At 38.5% G+C, this 18303-nt stretch overlaps 1 protein-coding gene across 1 annotated transcript in view; it reads left to right on the forward strand.

Moving 5' to 3' along the window:
- LOC129568961 (putative uncharacterized protein DDB_G0285119) overlaps positions 1-17968 on the forward strand; it is a 41774-nt gene extending 23806 nt beyond the window's left edge. The window contains exons 3-4 of the mRNA XM_055447300.1: positions 13832-13889; positions 13994-17968. Coding sequence (XP_055303275.1) covers positions 13832-13889; positions 13994-15933 — 1998 coding nt within the window. The 3' untranslated portion in view covers positions 15934-17968. The remainder of the gene's footprint in view (positions 1-13831; positions 13890-13993) is intronic.
- The last annotated feature ends 335 nt before the right edge of the window (positions 17969-18303 follow it).

Consider the following 18303-nt stretch of genomic DNA (forward strand, 5'->3'; position numbering starts at 1 on the left):
GACTTTTAAATTGAAACAGTTAACCAAACACTTTGCGACAAGCTCACGGCGTCTTAAATTGTACCGAGACTGTTCGTTCGTTTACTCGCGCTCACTCACACACTTCTACAACCAAAGAGAACATTTCGCAGTGTCTACTCAACTGAATAGAGCAACAATGTGTCATTAACTACCTGCGTTTGTCAAACTAAGTTTGCCGAAAACGAAATTATTTTACGTCGTTTCACATAGTTTGAAGCGCGACGCTAAGCGCGCTATGATTTTTCTTTGAAAGGCATACACAAATACAACAGGTGCATCACCATTGACTTGACGGTTTCATTTTGGTTGCAAATGTATACCGAATTATGTGCATATTCAAGTACATACAATTTCAATGGATTTTTTTTCTATCCACTTCTACTGCCATAGAAGAAAATACACACGAGTTCATTGATAAAAATGGTAATTAAAGCCCATTTAAAACCGAAAAAAGTAGCAACAATAAAACACACAAACACTTGCCATTGTAGTAAAGAAAAAAAGAGCGTGTATTAAAGGGAAAAGAAGCGTTTTTCGCGGCAAAAAGATTTCTACGGCTGAAGATTTCTTTTGATCTAGCATTGTTCAATGGCGAACCAGATTCATAAAATGTATTTATCATATTTTTACATAGTTTTTTTTCTCTCTTCTTCCCTTTTCTTGCTTGGCCTCTTTGTCATTCGTTTGCCAATGAATCGGATGATTCATTGTGACTCGCGCCAAAGTGTACACTGTACATAGGTTTTTGTCATTCTACCCTTATTCCATTTCGATTCCAACATTCACCCGAAAATCAACCTTTCGTCGGAGCATAAGTAATATATTCGCAATATAAATGCGGAGGGTGTGTCTCGCCTCTTTCGACGACGACAACGACGGCCGTTTTTTTTTTCTTCTTCTCTTCTCTTTCTCATTTTGCTCGCATATGTTCAAGAGTGTGTGTGTATGTTTGCACCGTGCGCCGTTGCATACACGCGTTGATTTGTCATGCATTGTTTTGCTCACTGGAGCAAAGAGACGACGAAAATGCACGGCCAAATAAAAAGTGAATTTGTACCATATATTCAATCATATAGCAACGGAAAAAACGCATTAACACACTGCAATCGAAAATCGGGTGGTGTGCCATGCTCTCTTTTTTTCCTCCGTTCATTTCATTCGGATGCATTCTTTGTGTGGAAAATTGGCTTCTCGAGCCCAAGCATCCCGTTGCCATTGTCGTCGATTTTCATTTTACCCGATTAAATAGTCCACGCGCATTGAATGTGCGTATGCAGTTGGCGCGATATGATTATATGAAATAAACCAAGGAGAGGGAGAGGATAAAAAAAAACATATCCAATATTCGATGTGGGTGCGAACTGAACACAAGTGAAAGTTAGCCAAGATAGAGTATGACTGGTTGGATGTAGGTGCAGCAATAGCAAACAGCAACACAGATGATTTTTTCTTTCAATTAGTTAAATGATAGAAAATTATATGGGTCGCCACATTTTGACCATTTTGCATGTGAAAATAACTGATCTCAACGATATTCGAAGAGTTTTAACGGTTTATCCGGTGAAATTGCAATTTTCAAATGAGCGACGGGTGGCAATGACGATATAGTCAGTCGTCATTCCCATTCGAAACAATGACGCATTGCGTTAGAATGCATTTTTATTTGGAATACAAAACCAATTGTAATTTATTCATATGGCCAACGCCACCGCATCGCCTATTCAATAGGTTTTGTAGATTATGATTCTAGATAATACGGCAGTAATGCAGTCAAAAATATCGACCGAATTTCTTCGTTTTTCATCCGAATTTCGGTTTTGAGCACACATAACCACAGGCATATATGTAGCGAAGACAAGCCACTCACGAACTGCAAAAGATATGGCATCATAAATAAATATATGCATGCGGAGAAGAATCGGTGGTTCTGAGAGTGAGCGAAAGAGCCATGCATAGGGGTTGATTTGAAAGGATAATAGTCTATTTGAAGGTCGTCTGAAACATAATTTATTGTGCATGCACACACATATTTCCACCAACAATGCACGAACGAGAAGGACAGAGAAAGAGAGCGAGAGAGAGAGAGAGAACGACCCGCACAAAAGGACAAAACGTATATCGTAGACATGCGACGATTGTAGCCGCTCTTTCGCGCTTTTGCACTACACAACCAACTCTTGTACTGATATATTATGTTTATGTATGGAGCTGTTCCAAGCTCGTCACTGTAAAATGCTCTTGATATTCCGTACATATATTTCTATGAAAACCGAAAAAGAATTATGTATAACATGTACAATGTGCCTTATAGCTATAACACACAGCTTTGCTCCGTTCAATGCGTTATGCATGCTTCAACCATATACGTATTTAAACCATGCTCGCATTTTTTTCTTCTTTTTCTTCTATCCAACTCATGCAGTTGATGAAAGTCAGTGAAAAAAAAAACGCGGCTGATTGAGTAAACGTCTGAGGTTTTCGTAGGTAGCGCAACAAGAATACACCGAAAAAAATATATGAGTGGTTGCGTCTGTACGGCATATCCATTGAAAATCGATACATTATCCGACATCCGATATAGATGGATAGAAAAGTGCTTGCGAAAGCGCAATATTATTCATCTTTTTTATGATGTGCAAAAAATCACTCATCCGCTCGCTCGTTTCGGCTGTGTGTAAAAATGAATCCATGATCTGGACTCTCAATCATCCGAAAATATGAAACATTCAGCTCTCTACTCTTTCCGATCGATTTATTTATTATCTGCGTTCATCACATACTCGTACGCATAAGTCACACATTGCCTTTTATGTGTTTACCCTTTTTTGCCCGTCACATTTTGTGCGTAACGCATCTTTCATCTGTAACCCTTACGGCAATCATCCGTCCACATTTTCCCGAAACAAAATGCAATAAATTACCGATTATCGAGATAGCATGGCAAAACAATGCACCGTTAATAAAGCCAATTTTGCAGGTGCTTTCCCAAACAGCGCCTACTGTGACTTTTTTTTGATGGCAAAGCACAAGTGAACAGTCAGTCATAACAACAAGCAGAGGTAGTAAAAAACACACACACACACACAAACAAACAATGCAATATGCTTAAAGCCACTTCAATACACAAAGTGTTTTATGTAACACTAGAAAAAGCCATAAACCAATGCCGATGCAATTTCGGGTGTTAAATTATTGACATGTTGAGTTGTTAAGAACTGAATAATAACACATCACTTTATGAATGGTCGTAACATACACACTCACATGTAATTCCAATGCACGGGCCACGATGATAATTGATTGCGGAAGGAAGGATTTTCCGCTTTGGAAAAACAAATAGCTCTTCAGCAGTTTTTTTTTCTCTCCATTGTTATTGTTGTAGTTTGGATGCACAGTGCACACGGCACAATCATTGACATTCATACAGTTTATAAATAAAAGTGAGAATCGAGACGCACAAACCGCAGACAATATAGTACATGTGTGCATTGGCATTGGTATTTATTGGATTTCGATCAAAGTGGATGGAATAGATTGAATGAATTTATGGCATTTAATTACAACCAAAGCGTTAATATTTACATTGACTTTATCAATAAGATTAGAAACGGAAAATGGTTTTTCAATAATAATTTTCTAATGAATTTTGTATGGTTTGATTACGGTGGTGGAGCCAATTACAATATATATTAAGTGACATTTAGTTTTGGACATGTATTTATAGATGGTTTGTAGGTGCTGACATTCTTCTTGAAACAATCACATTTAAGTGATAATAAATGGCAAAGCGTCGACCCAAAACGATTACCCATTGTCCATTCAAATGGATAGAGTCTGGATTTAATTATTCTTAACGAACTTTAGGCTAAAAGATGCATCCGTTTATGACTCACACTTTGTACTCGGAAATGTATGTTAAGAAAGTAGTACTGCAAGTGCCTACTGTATCCGAAATTTCCCTTCTGCTTTGTCGATGTCACTGGCGGAGAAAGAGAGAGAGTGAAAAAAAGAACATTGTTGTTTACCAAAATCAACATCATATACTCGGCAACAGTCACTTACTTCCTTCTATTTTCGGATGCTATTCCAATTGCCAATAGAATGGCATGTTCGAATGCGAACAATAACACATTTTAATATATATATATATATATATGTATGTACGCAGTCGACATCCGTTTCTCAGCCGAAGAGACTGAAATTGGAAAGAAAGACCGTAAGAAAGAAACATGAAATCGGCCATGTGTTTCGAACGCAAAGAGCACTACCAAAACTATCGCCTAATGCATTTTTATATATATACACATACACACGGCTGACGATTCGAAAATGTGTTTTCAGTCGACGATGGATTTTTGAAGGCGAACCAGCTAAAATACTATGCTCTGCATGCATGATGGTCGGACCCTCGTTTTTAGTATATCGAAACCCGAAAATATATTAACGCAGACGACGATGACGCTGATGGTGTTGTTGTTGTTGTTGTTGTTGTTGTTACTGCTGCTGCTGCTGTTGCTCGTCATACAGGCAAGCAGATGTACTTTCGCTGCTGTCGACCGCTGCACATACATACACCAAAAATGCGGCACAACTTATGATTCGAAGTTCAACGAGCAGACACATTGAGTGAGACAGAGAGAAAGAGAGAGTGAGACACACACACACACACACACACACACGCAGAGAGCAAGAGAAATGCAACAGGGGGAGAAAATAGAGAACGAACAAGAAAAATTCGATAATGAACAATAGAGGATTTTGTTTCATACATATAAAAATGTTTCTTCTCTCTTCATTTTGCTTCGTTTTTATTTCTTCTTCACTTTCGAAAGCCGAAAGGAATTACATGAAAATTCCATTTTTTTTTCTCTACTCTCTATTCGTTCTCTCACATCGATTCTTATACGAAATGTAGTGTACGATATAAAACTATGACGTTTTCCATTTGATAATGCTTGAATGCTATAATTTGTTATTTTATCGCCAGAGGCAATGAACTAGCCGGCTTCAGTGTTGATTTCTGACACGTTTATCTGTTTTTAATGACGATGACAACGACAGCGACAACGACGACACAGAAAAAAGCGAATTGCAAAAAAAGAGCCCTCCATGAAATTTACGTGAAATATTTTATTATAGTGTGCAAATGACAGTGATAAAGCATTTGATTTGATTATTTTCGCTCACTTTTTTTCTTTCCGCTTAATTTTTTTTTTTGCTCCCTTTTCTCGCACTCAATATTAAGCCTTGCCTGAAACAAAAACATACGTTTATTGATTATTCGTCACGTGCTTGAATCAAGTCACATTTTACACACATTTTAGACAAGTGAATGACACATTGTGTGAATTGGCGGCTATAAAAATGCTATGAATATGCATCATTCTTGAATGCGCAACAAGTAACCGACCCAATTGTAGCATGAGAGACTGAGGTTATACAGCCGTTGACCGGTTATATCGAATGGCGGATAAAGAAAAAAAGAGGTAGATAAATCGTTGTGAATTTTTCACTTTCGGCTTAGAAACCGGTCAAATGGTGTGTTTCTCGGGCACAAATTCTTGGTAAGGAAATCGAAGCGATTTCCACAATCGACCAAGAGAAGAAAAAACCGCTCAAAATCTAGTCGATGTAGGTGTTTTGTTCGCCTCTTGACTTTGATGATAGAACTCTCAACAACAGACACACACACACACACAGAGTCGACGCAGGTAAAAAAACACATACCTCGAGAAGAATGTATCTCATGCAGTAACAAACGCATGAAGAAATCATTACTAGAAAGAAAAAAAAAACTTACCTTTTCTCATTTCTCATAGTTTCATTAGTCGATATCCCAAGTTTCCACGCACCACACCAAACACAAACACCAAGTGAGAGCGACCAAAGAGGAAAAATGGTCTGAACAAAAAGCCGAGACCCAATGTACAAACACAAAATGTTCATTTTAATCCCTTTTTATCGTGCTCTTCGTTTTTGCCATTCCCTTCGTTCCCTTCATCATTTCCTATTGTTTGGTGCACGCATGTGTTTGGCTAGAACCTTAGCTGCAGACACAATATTCGTCCTCTCTCACTCTCTCTTTCTGTCTCTCTATTTCGCTTCGGTGTGTATTTTCAATTTCTCTCTATTTCTCTATTTGGTAGATCTTCTTTTTTTCGGGTTTTCCATAGAATTTCATAACTTTTGTAAATTGCCGACTCAAATCGATAATCTTCTCCTGGCTGCCCTTTTCATCGACGTTCCTTTTTCCAATCTCTTGCTCGGTCCTTTTTTTGTCTGTTACTTTTCGAACGTTACTTTTTTTTCTCTCGTCTTCTTTTCCATCCATTTACTGGGATATTTTCACTTCGATTTTAAGTTCGATGAGTTCACATAGGATTGTCGGTGTTGGCATTTGCAACAAAGCAACGATGTCAATAAAGAGAGAACTTCTCTCAGAGAAGTTTCCAAGTAAAATCCATTTGAAACGATTGTCAAATACATTTCGACCCATTTTTCGCTTCACAACGATCGGAATGCAGTAATTTGAAATTCCACAAGTTCATCCACATTTGCGCAGTTTACCTGTTCCATTTCAAACTGTTGCAGTAGCAACAACATCTTATCACTATTTATATTGCGAGGGCACATTTCATGATATATCATTGCTTTCGTCATCGAATCAATAAATTTAAAATATACATATTCTTGATTTGTCGCTGGCGATGATGACGATGACGTTTCCCTCGCTCTCCCATTCTCCATTTTATGTTTTCCTTCGAACTTTCGTCGATTCAAGTCAAAATGAAATCGAAATCTGGTCGCAAACTTTCTATGTCCTTTGAATTCTCCCAATCGTTCGTTTTCGCTGTGTCGTCTTCTCCACACATTCGCCCATAGTAAACATGGTGTGGAATACAATTCACATAAAATTTGCAATATTCGGAGAAAAGCGACAGCTTCATAGTGTAAGCGATTTACCGGCTGTGCTTATTCTTGCATAGCTTTTTGTGAAGAAAAAAAAGATCCACCGCACACAATAGACGACGATGATGGTAAACGGTTGATGCGGTGAATGTATACTGTGTGCGAAGAGCGATTTTGATCAAAAATTCGATATATGTACAACGAACACTCATGCTAGACGCCTCGTTCACTCTCTCTCTCTCTCTCTCTCTCTCTCTATCTATCTATCGCACAAGCTGTGAAATAAAAGGCTGCCTGCATTTTAACGTGCTCGTTGGTTCGCACACGGGGAGCAAAAGCACTACCAAACACCATATGAAAGTCAACAAATTTAGCGAATACAATGGAGCAGCACAAAAACGCAACCGAAAAATGAAAACAAAATGAAATGAGCGGGAGAAAGGAGAAAATAAATATTAAAGACACATCGAGCAAACAGCATGGCATATCATTCCGGCAAAATTTCATAGAGTGAGCTCACCAGCATTTGAAAATGCTTTGTACAATTTTCGATTGGTGGAAATGAGAGTGAACGGTATATGGCGACAAAGATGACACGGTCGTCGTCTTTGCCATCGTAGTCGCTTTCGGTTGGTTGGTGTGTGAGTGTACGCCACACCAGATGAAAAATATAAAAACATTATATTACATCCAGAAAGCATTAATATAGAAAATGGAAAAGATGGTAGAACGATGGAATAGATGGTACAATGGGCAACGAGCGTATAGCACTCGCTGTTGAGCCACCATCGTCGACAATGACGGTAACAGTAGCTGATAGAGGCGAAGTGCCATCTTCATACCAACAACCAAAATCATCTTGAAATGTACCGAATAGATAGGGTGGATGAAAGTAATCGGAGCGCACATTGTGTGTACGCTGTGCATGGTGTGTGTGTATCACACCATTCTCCTCTACCGACGACAACGATGATGCTGCTGCTACTGCTCTTTAAGAGCAAACACAATCTATTCGACAGACCGAAATGAAGAGAGAACGAGAGATAGAGAGAAAAAAAAACGAATGTAATTTTGTCGAGAACAGCATCAGCCCTCGCTTACATTTTCTCCATCGTTCACTTTGATAACGTCGTTCCAAATTCTGCTGCGTATTTTTCCTATCGGATTCTCATTCGTATCTACATTTTAACGACAATCTCACTCGTTCTCGTGTATATTTTGGCCCCCCCTACTCGGCGTTGGCGTTTCTCGTCATTTACGCATTTTGTCTCACACTCCTCGCTGCTGGTTCGTTCTATCTCTTCTTTTTTTTTGGCATGGTATGATCGATATCGAGACAAAGGTATTCCAAACGACAGTTTACCGAAAACTGCGTAGATCGACCCTTGGCAATAGCGTCAAACATTCGAACATCAAATCTAATGTGATTTTCTCTGTCCAACCATTACCGCATGGGCACCGACTCGAGTAATCCCAAAAATTGGCGCTTCACATTCGGAATACGCTTATTGAGAACAGTTCGCGGAAGTCATTGCTTCGCATTACCGATATAAGTCATACCCGATGATTCTCCATTAACAGAAACGTTAGGCTTTTTTTCGCGAAGCTCGAAAAAAAAACAGCCAGCAAACTACGTACGCTGAACAACAGTTATAATTTACCTGTGTGTGTGTGCGTGTTTTTTTTCACATGTTTTTCATTTTTTTTACTCTTTTCTGTGCCGCGTGCGAGAGTATCAAACGAACGACCTGATGTGAAAGAAGAAGGCCAGCGTAATTATTGTTCTGAGTGTGTGCTGCTCTCAATTCTAAGCTCGCGCGATTCCCAGAGTCAAACCGCGCACCGTATTGTTACGCGATTCTATTCGCGCTCTCTCTCTTCATCCATTCACCAGATAGCTCTCGTCTAAGTCGCTTTTTTCAAACTATTCCCTTTTTGCTCCTCCATTAAGAGTTTATTGTACCGTGTCTTGTGTTGCTATTGCTCGTTGTTGCTACTTTTTTTTCAGCTGTTCTCTCCATGCGTATTTTTTTTATTTCGTGTAAATTACTCGGTCGATCTTTATTTGGGCTTTGGCGCTTGCCACTTATGATCACGTCGGCTGCTTTTTGCTCATTCAACGTAACGAACCATATTTTGGTTTGCGCACGAAAATGTGAAAACTTCTCTCGTCAACTGGACAACTGTGATTGTTCTCTTCTTTTTTTTTTCTTGACGGAATGACAATTTTAAGCATGCAATCTTTGTTTCGGCCAAGGCGAACCCGATTGCCGATGGAACATAGGAGTTTGGTCATTTTGTTTCGCACGAAAAAATTGCACGATCGTCACTTTCCTTCCATTCACCTGTTTTTGGTTTGTGTTTTTCATTTAATGTGTGTTGCGCATCGCTTTTCACGTCATTAAAACGCAATTTTTTGTTGCGAGCTGGAATAGTGTCTGACATCGACTTTTTGACACAACCACACAAAGTAACGAAACAGAAAAAAAAAAGATTTTGTTTTTTTTTTCTTTCGTTCAATTTGAAGCAACACACAATTTGTGTTACGCGATTTTATATTTTTGTGTGTTGTATGTTGTTCTTGGCATATTGTTACGAGTAGAGCGAGCTGTTTATACACGCTATTTCAGCAGCTCTCCGTGACGAAGGCCAAGCGAACGTAAGTTTAATTTTACGGAGTAAAAATATTCGCATTCGATCGCACGAACTCTTTCAGGTGAATTTTGTTGACGCTCTACCGCTCTCTTTCGGCCCGTGTGTTTACGATTTTGAGTGTGCGTGTATGTGTGTGTGTTTTTTCTTCTTCTTCTCTGTTGTTGGTCTACGAAAAATCGCTGCTAATGTACTTCAGAAAAAAAAGCGAATGAATTTTTTTCGCTGTTATTTGTTGTTGCGAGCAAAGCCACACTCTTGCCTCACTTATTCGCGCACCGTAGATTTCGTTGTTGTGTGTTTTATCAATCAAAAAACCAAATGAGCGCAGCAAATACAGACACAAATGAGCTCGTTCACTCGCTTGCTCGCTTAACTGTTGGTGTTTTGCGCAGAAAGAGAGAGATAGGAAAAAAACACCATCGCTTATACAATCGCATTCGGTTTAGCTGTGTATGGCAAACGATTGACTCGATTTTTTGTCTGAAATGAAGGGAAAAAACACACATCAAAGCGAAACAAAGCGTCAGCAACCGACATTCATATTCATTCGAAAACCTTCGAAAATTGTATGCGATACAAAATTTTTGTATCCAAATAGAAAATGTCAACAAATTGCTACAGAAACGGCACACGTGAACAGTGAGCGAGAAACCTGACTGGGTTGACACGGTGAACGCTTGAACACCGTTCGCAGTCGACGGTGTGAAATGCAAACAATTGAATTTCGGTATCCTCAACGACATTGAGACACTGTGTTGATGGTGTTGTATTGCTTAAATGCCACACACACTATTTTTTTTGTTGTCGTTTGTGATCAAATGTGAAATGTGGTGTTTCGAAAAGCCATCCCATTCTAAACCGAAGGTTCATCGGTCAACAGACAAAAAAAATCTCATGTGAAAAAGATCCTTTTGATTGTAAACATAACATTTTCAGCGATAAAAATCGTTATGCGTGAATAAAATAAAATGAAAAAGCAAACGCATGCATGACAAGTAGCCGATAGACGAACGCAAACAAGTGTCTTGTTGGGCGAATTTCGTAAATGAACACACACGAGAATGCGATCCGGTGTACAAGAATCTGCGTAATTGCGTTTGTTTCAGTCGCTTGAAGGTGCGCACTGAAGTAGCCCGAACCACGCAAATTTATGCGTCATGCATCGAACAACGAAAGAAAGAAATAATAATAATGTAGATAATAAAAGCACAACGTCAGCGTGTATACACGCGCAAAAATGAAACTTTACTCATTGTTGGCTCGCTTATTGGCCATGCGGTTTCATCGGTACGTTTATCACCTTTTTTTATCACACACAATTCAGGCCTATATATCGCTATAACGTTCATTACTATTATCGCAATCGCAAGCGGGTAGGTGTGTGAGCGCGCGCGCGCGCTTACTCTTGCCTAGATATTAGTTCATTTGTACCTTTGTTTGTTTCGAATTTAATATTCGAACGTTTTTCTGTGTTTTATTGCAATTACAAACGAGCAACAGTTTTATGACGCTAAAACCGGCAACAGAGAGAGAAACGGATCCTTAATTCGTTTCTTCTTCTCTCTGTCTCATCTCTTTTGTATGTGTCGCGTTGCTCGATGTGATCAGGCTGATTATTTCATTTTCATACCGTGCTTCATACGTACATACAGGATCATCTCGGACGGTTCGCTTTTTTCTCTGTTGCTAAGCATAAAAACATTTTCGCTTGTTTTTATATCCGTCGTCGTCGTCGACGATGACAACAACAACTTCCATCGTACTCCGTGCTTCAGCCATGAAATGTGCATGATGCGCTTTGCTGTCTGCATTTATTCCAACATTTATCATTGCAGCTCTTATATCGTCGCTGTCGTCGTCGTCGTCGTCGTCCTCTTCTCTTTTTTTTCGTTCTCTTCGGTTGAGATACAGAAAAGACATCGAACAGTTCGGCTCTCAACTTGCGCAAAATAAGTACGAATGGCAAATAAAAATCTTTATATGCCGCACAGATGAGCTACTCAACGAAACGAACCGACGACCGTACACATTTTATGTGTATACACATATAGATATTTATAGAGTTATGCACATTGCTTACACGTTTCACACATACGCGAATTTCGCATAAAAGTCTCTTGCATTTTCTTTTTCTGGGTATCTCTCTCTGAGTCGCGCTTTGCGTTTTTTCCATCTTCTTTATTCGTTTTTTTTTTCTGTTCATTCGTTCGTTGTTATTTTTTGCTTGGTTTTTATTTTTCTGTTGCTTTTTGCTTAATCGTTTTTATTCCCGTCCACGACTCGATTCGGTTTTATTTCGTTTGCTTGATTTTTCTGATGATGTCTGTGTTTCTATGGAATGCAATGGCAATGAAATATGAACAAGAATACGGCAAAACAACAGCACATAATGACGAGAATCGTTGTTGGCTGATGGCCGATGCTATATGCCAGGCCGTTTCCAACCACAACAACAGCAGTAACAGCAACAGCGCAGAAACGACAACGAAAATAAAAGACCAAGCAAAATACAAAATAAAAACAATGACAAACGTAATAATTCGCTTTTTCTCTATATCTTGCCATTCGTCGAACCGTTTTTAAGAGTGTGCGATCGTTCGAACGACACTGGAAAACTTGGCATTTCTCTCTCTCTCTCTCTCTCTCTCTCGCTCTCGTTGTCGTTGTTTTTCATCTTCGTTTGTTTCGTAGGAGAGTTGAGCATTGATTAGCGCATGAGTTTCGAGTTAAATTTCTAGGATATTGTCGAGTTGCGCGATAGATGAACAAGTGCATAAACCTGTATCGAAGATGCAATGCGTTTATTCTAACAAGTACTCACAATTACGGATTACAATTCTTGGAAAACATTGTGAGAATCACAGTTTGGTCAATTATTTTGCTCAAAAATGCAATCAATTCTTCAATAATAAAAAAAAGAACGCTTGTATGACCTTCCGGAATAAATGGATTTTTTTTCTTTCGTTGCATTTCAATGAGAACAGAGAGATCAATAAAAAAAAAGCACACAAACATTTCTGATGATGATGATGATGATGATAAATGCAAACAAAGCGCAAAGAAAAGTGGAAGTAAAAAAATGTCCAAAGAAGGCAAAACCGTTTAAGAAATGAAAAGGAACGTGCCGGCAACAGCACACACAATCATTACCATATAATTTAGATCATTCAATTTATTTCATGCATATTCATCGACTTCGACCATCATAATTCAAAACTGAAGTGATGAAAGATTGATTATTATTGGAGGCACATTCATAAATATTGAGTGAAGATGGAGAGAAGCGAAGAAAAAAAAACAAAGCCATAACACTTAACCTGCCAAAATGGTCAAGAAATCAAACAGATTTTCATTCAATAAAAATCATTCATTAACTTATCGCCCATTCGATAATTTATGATTGCTTTTTTTTCGCTGTTCGTACCCATCGTCGGATCGCTCATTTAACTGTAAAAAGATTTACGGTCGCGATAATATGATTATTTTTGTTTCAACGATTCCCATTTAGTACGTTTAGTGTTTACAAAACAGACACACATGGCAAAAGATCGACCGAAAAATGAGGAGCGAGCGAGAAAACAAACTAGCAACATCGCGAAAAGAACAATAGCCAATATAAGCAAAGGTGCAAGACCATTTTAAATCGCTTGATGATCGGTAGCCGCAATATTTATTGCAAATTTATTCGGAGCGCTTAGGAGTTGATATGCATTTTTATTTATGTGTCACCATAAGACATTATTGATACCTACATTTTTTTTTTCATCTTTTTTTCCTCGCTTATTTGCTCAAGTTGTGTACATGTGTTTTTGTCTCACGGTGGTGCTTCGTCTGCTGGCTATGTGCTGTTGTTGTTGTTTTTTTTTCTCAGTTCATTTTCAAAAGAATGTCTGGCTCGTACAGATTTTCAAGCCATTGTCATGGCACACATAAATGGCGGTGACGACAAGTGTTTAATTTGTGTCTGCACACAAAATACCGTTACAATATCAATAAATTCCGATCGGTGACGACGACGACAACGGCGAAGCCACACGAAATAAAAAAAACAACGAAAGACAAAACTGTTTCATTCAACTTTCATGAATGAATTTATCGCGGCTATATTTACGACATGAGAAAATTTATGTGATCGCAAGCACTAAATCTCACTTAAGAATTATATCAGATTGACGCACTGATTGAGCATTTATCTACTCACATTTTAACTGTTGGTGTCTTCTTTTTTTTTCTTGTTCATTTGCAGAAAGCTGACATGATGGGATTACAGGCGACATCAACGAAACGTAAATACGACCAAACCGGTAAGTGAAATGCCTTATCTTGTGCGAGTGTGTGGCAATGGATTTTTTCAAGATTTTTCTAAAATTTTATTTTCTCTCTCTCTCTCTTGAAACTCAATTTTTAGGCCTAGACGGTGTCGATGATCACCAGAAGACGGAAAATACATGCAACGAAAATGCAGAAATACGAAACCAATGCACACCAGCTAAGACAAGTCGATGGTCAACCATGCAATTGCAATCGACGAGCGTGTCCTCGTCACCAAACACAACAACGGCGACCACCACTTCCAATGGAGCCATTCCGAGTGCTGAAGAGAGTATCGCCAAATTGGAAGCCGTCGCAATGGCACTACCATCAATGGTGATGCCACTAAACAGTAATATCAATGGTAACGTTGTCGATGGCAACGTCGTGGACGGCAATTCCATTTGGAGAGATTCGGATAGTACGCGTTCAACGCTAGCCACAACGCTGTTGAGTTCCGATTTGGAAGACGACGATGACTTTGAAGAGGATGATTTTGATGAAGATGACAGTATTATACCATGCTATTCACCGCTGAGGTATCCATGCACAACGAATATGTCGAGGAATGGTTATATGTCGGGTGGTGGTGCCTATCAAAAGCCAAACTACTACTCCGAACCATATCCACAGCAGAATTGCTCGCGAACACCGTACAATGGTTCACAATATGGCAACCGATCGCTTCCAATGAGTCCACATCCATACGGATGGTCTCAGCACAATCCACATCATCCAAACTATTATGGGCCGTCGATTGAAGTGGGCAGCGAGCAGCAAACAATTCGATGCGCTGAAAATGGTAAATCGTACCTGGAACTAGGCAGCAGCAATTATATAAACGGCGATAGCAGGCATCTGAAACGGTGTTGTGATGGTCGCAGCGGCATGTGGTGCAATAATAATAAGCAATGCTACAGAGAACGAAGACTAAAAATGCGCAATCTCTCCATGTTTAAGCTGTCAAGGTTTAGACAGATCTCCGAACAATCTCTGTACCGTTCTGTATTGATATGCAATACGCTAAAGTACATCGATCGCGAAATTGAGCAAGAAAACAAAGATTCGGCGAACCAACAGGCCGAATTCCATGCTCAACATCACTATACTCAATTGCGTCTGGGCAACAATAATAATAACAATAACTCGTGCGGCGACATGATCCAACAAATGCAGCATCATCCGCAGCAGCCACCGCCACCAATGTCATCGCCCGTTAACAATCGCAATCCAACGTGGACCAATACAGTCGACAACAGCAATTCACCCAGTGTGCAACAGCAACAGCAGCAACAGCAGCAGCAGCAGCAGCAGCAGCAGCAGCAACAACAATCAAACATGAGCGTTTTACAAGCGCAACAGCGGCAACAGCAGCAGCAACAGCCACCGCTGCCGCCACAATCTCAACAAACGCAACACATTCAACAGCAACAACAACAAACTCCGTATTCAACCACAAGTGATATCAATAGCAATAATTACCTTCAGCCATACAATCGAACACCAACACCGATCGTCACAACAATAGTGTCGTTCAATGAAACCCTTCCGCCATACGATCATCATCCGTTGCGCGATTGCAATGGTCGAGCCACCCCATACCCAGGCACCAGTCTACCCGATACGGATTCTGGCTACGGCGACGAAGAGAAACCCATCAACTGGAGCAATGTGCTGAGCCTATCGTCACAATCAGCGCTTGATCCGTTGATCAATACAAATACCGAGACAAATACGAGTACAAATGTTGAAACAACCACAATTACTTCATTGACGTCATCCAGTTTGAGTCTTTCCTCACAATCTTCGTCTTCGGTCACGACAACCGCCAGCCTAACACCACAATTCACTAGCCTAACACCAGTCACACCATCACTAACCAATATCACGCCAAGCCAACCATCCACCTGGGAATATAATTTCGATATGGATCTCGGTCTTGGCGCCGAACTCACCGAATTACTTCCCATGGAACCGACGAAAATTGTCGAAAACGAAATGGACTCACTAACAGCGCTGATGGTTGGCGGCAGCTAATAATTAAACCAGAAACGTCGCGAAACAATTTGATTTGAATTCGAGTGGATTGAATTCGAATCTTAACGGTTCGAGCGGTGCTTCTAAAGCAACGTTTCACCAAAACGGTTTCGTCAATGATTAAAGCGTGTGCCGTTCGCCGTGAGCTGTGGCACTCACTTACGAGTTGCTGCCAGCAATTCTGTCGATCTCCATGAACAAAATGAATAAGAAAAGTATTAACACAAGCAAACACAATTGACCAAGATCAAAAGCGGACAGAATCGAACGGCCAGCAATCATTGACAAATCCTGCTCAGGTTGTGATGGCTGTGCTATGAGTGTCTATTCAAAATGCAATTCGCCCGAAATCTCCCCGATTCTTCGGGACGAATTTGATGTCGACAAAACAGAAAACTTTTAGTTGTTATTTCTACTAGATAATAATAATGAACGCACATTCTTCAAACGGGATTTAATTCAAATGAAGATTCAAGTCTCTCCTTCACCACATGAAAATGTATCTCGTTTCGAATTTCACACAGATCTAAATATTAAACCACGGATTTTGTTAAATTTGTTGCAAAAAAAAAAAAAATCAAATTCTTTGTTACAATCGCAAAAAAGAGAAAATATTTCTTGTTATTTATTTTGACAGAAAATTTTTTCCGTTGTCTTAAGTTTTAAATCGATTTTTTTTTAGTTGGGATTTTTTTTGTTCGTTAAACGTTGGACATAAATCTTGTCACTGAATGCCATTCGTTCCCGATAGCGGGTCAGAACACTTCGAATTCACTGCCGATTTATGTTTTTTATGTTTGAAACGTTTACTAATTGCTTTTAAGTCCACGACGATTTTCCTATGTTAGTTAAAAGCGCTAAACAAATGCACAAACATCACGAGCATCTCTTTCTTTTGGAGAAATGATCGAAACAGTCTGTGATGATATCACTATGGAAAACAGACTTTGCACAGTTAAGAAAAACGCTTCCGATCAACAATGAGGGGGAAAAAGTGTTTGAAATTAGAACGAATCATCACATCGACTCACTTTTTGTTTGTGCAAATGTTTACGAGACACGAATTTATTTGCTTTAATTTTTTTTTATCGAGGAGAAATTAGTTTTTTCCTCCCCAGTTTCTTTTCGTACTGAATGTGAGACGAGAGAGAGAGAGAGAGAGAGAGAGAGAATAGAGAGATATTTGAGAAGTGTGTCCGAGACACGCTCACTTTTTACTATGTGCCGCATTATTTTAGTAATAACTGAACAATCGACATACAAAATACACACACATAAAACGTAAAGAGAAACAAAAAATCCACAATTAATTTATTTGCTAGAACGTTAAATTGAAGCATCCAGAAATTAAGCAAACAAGTAAAAAACCCTATGAATTAAACTAAAAATGAAATTATTATTAAAACAAAAAAAACAACTATTGTGTATATTATATTTTATTTACATTTTACTTCTAACTACTTAATCAATGTGCAAATGTGCATGCATAAGGGACAGCTACTCATAAATTATGTAACTTTTACTATTTAGACATATTTCTTGTACATAGCATTGTCTTATTGAGCAGTTTCATTGTAAATTCACTTGAAGAGAGAAAAACAAACAAACAAAAATGGCGCAAGTCAAAATTTACAATTCACAACAATAAAATAAAGAAAAAAAAAATCTTAAAAATAAAATCAAACTGGCAATTTTCATCTACTATTCAAAATGATCAATGACAACTTAGCAGAAACAATTATATCGATGATACAATTCGTTGCGCTTCTTTTCCTTTTTTCTAAATAGCTCGAATTTTAGACAAAAATAAAACCTTAAATTTAAATAAAGCCCTAACTCATCAAAATGGTCACTAAATAGTTCACATTGACACAAATTTCAAATAGTGAAAATTGAAACGAAAAAAAAAACATATTTTTTATCAACAAAATCACAAACGACGAACAAATTACAATTTATATATTTACAAATTTGAAACTAAATTTAAAGTAAAACGTAAACAAAATTAAAGTGAGACAAACAACAACAACAAAAATTATGTGTATCTAGAATTTGTATATATAAATGAAGAAGAACCATATTATTCATTTGAAAAAGCAACAATTTACAGAAAGAACAAAAAAAAAACGATAGAAATATCAATAAATAAAAAAGTATATTACATTTAAAAAATACTTACGCATTTTCTATTTGAGTTTTTCTTATTTGCAGGTTTCTTTTCTTAAATTTTTTTTTAGGTGAATTTCAGGCTTTCAGGTTTTTATTGAAAAAAGTGCCTTTTTGAAGAAAGAGGTAAAAATGGGACAACTTTTCGGTCAATTGAGAAAAGTCTGGATTGAAAATAGGTTTGTTTAAAAGAATCTTGCTTCT

This window comes from Sitodiplosis mosellana, unplaced genomic scaffold, assembly GCF_009176505.1.
Source record: "Sitodiplosis mosellana isolate CC-2019 unplaced genomic scaffold, AAFC_SMos_1.0 Smas_scaffold_30, whole genome shotgun sequence".
Taxonomy (NCBI): Eukaryota; Metazoa; Arthropoda; class Insecta; order Diptera; family Cecidomyiidae; genus Sitodiplosis; species Sitodiplosis mosellana.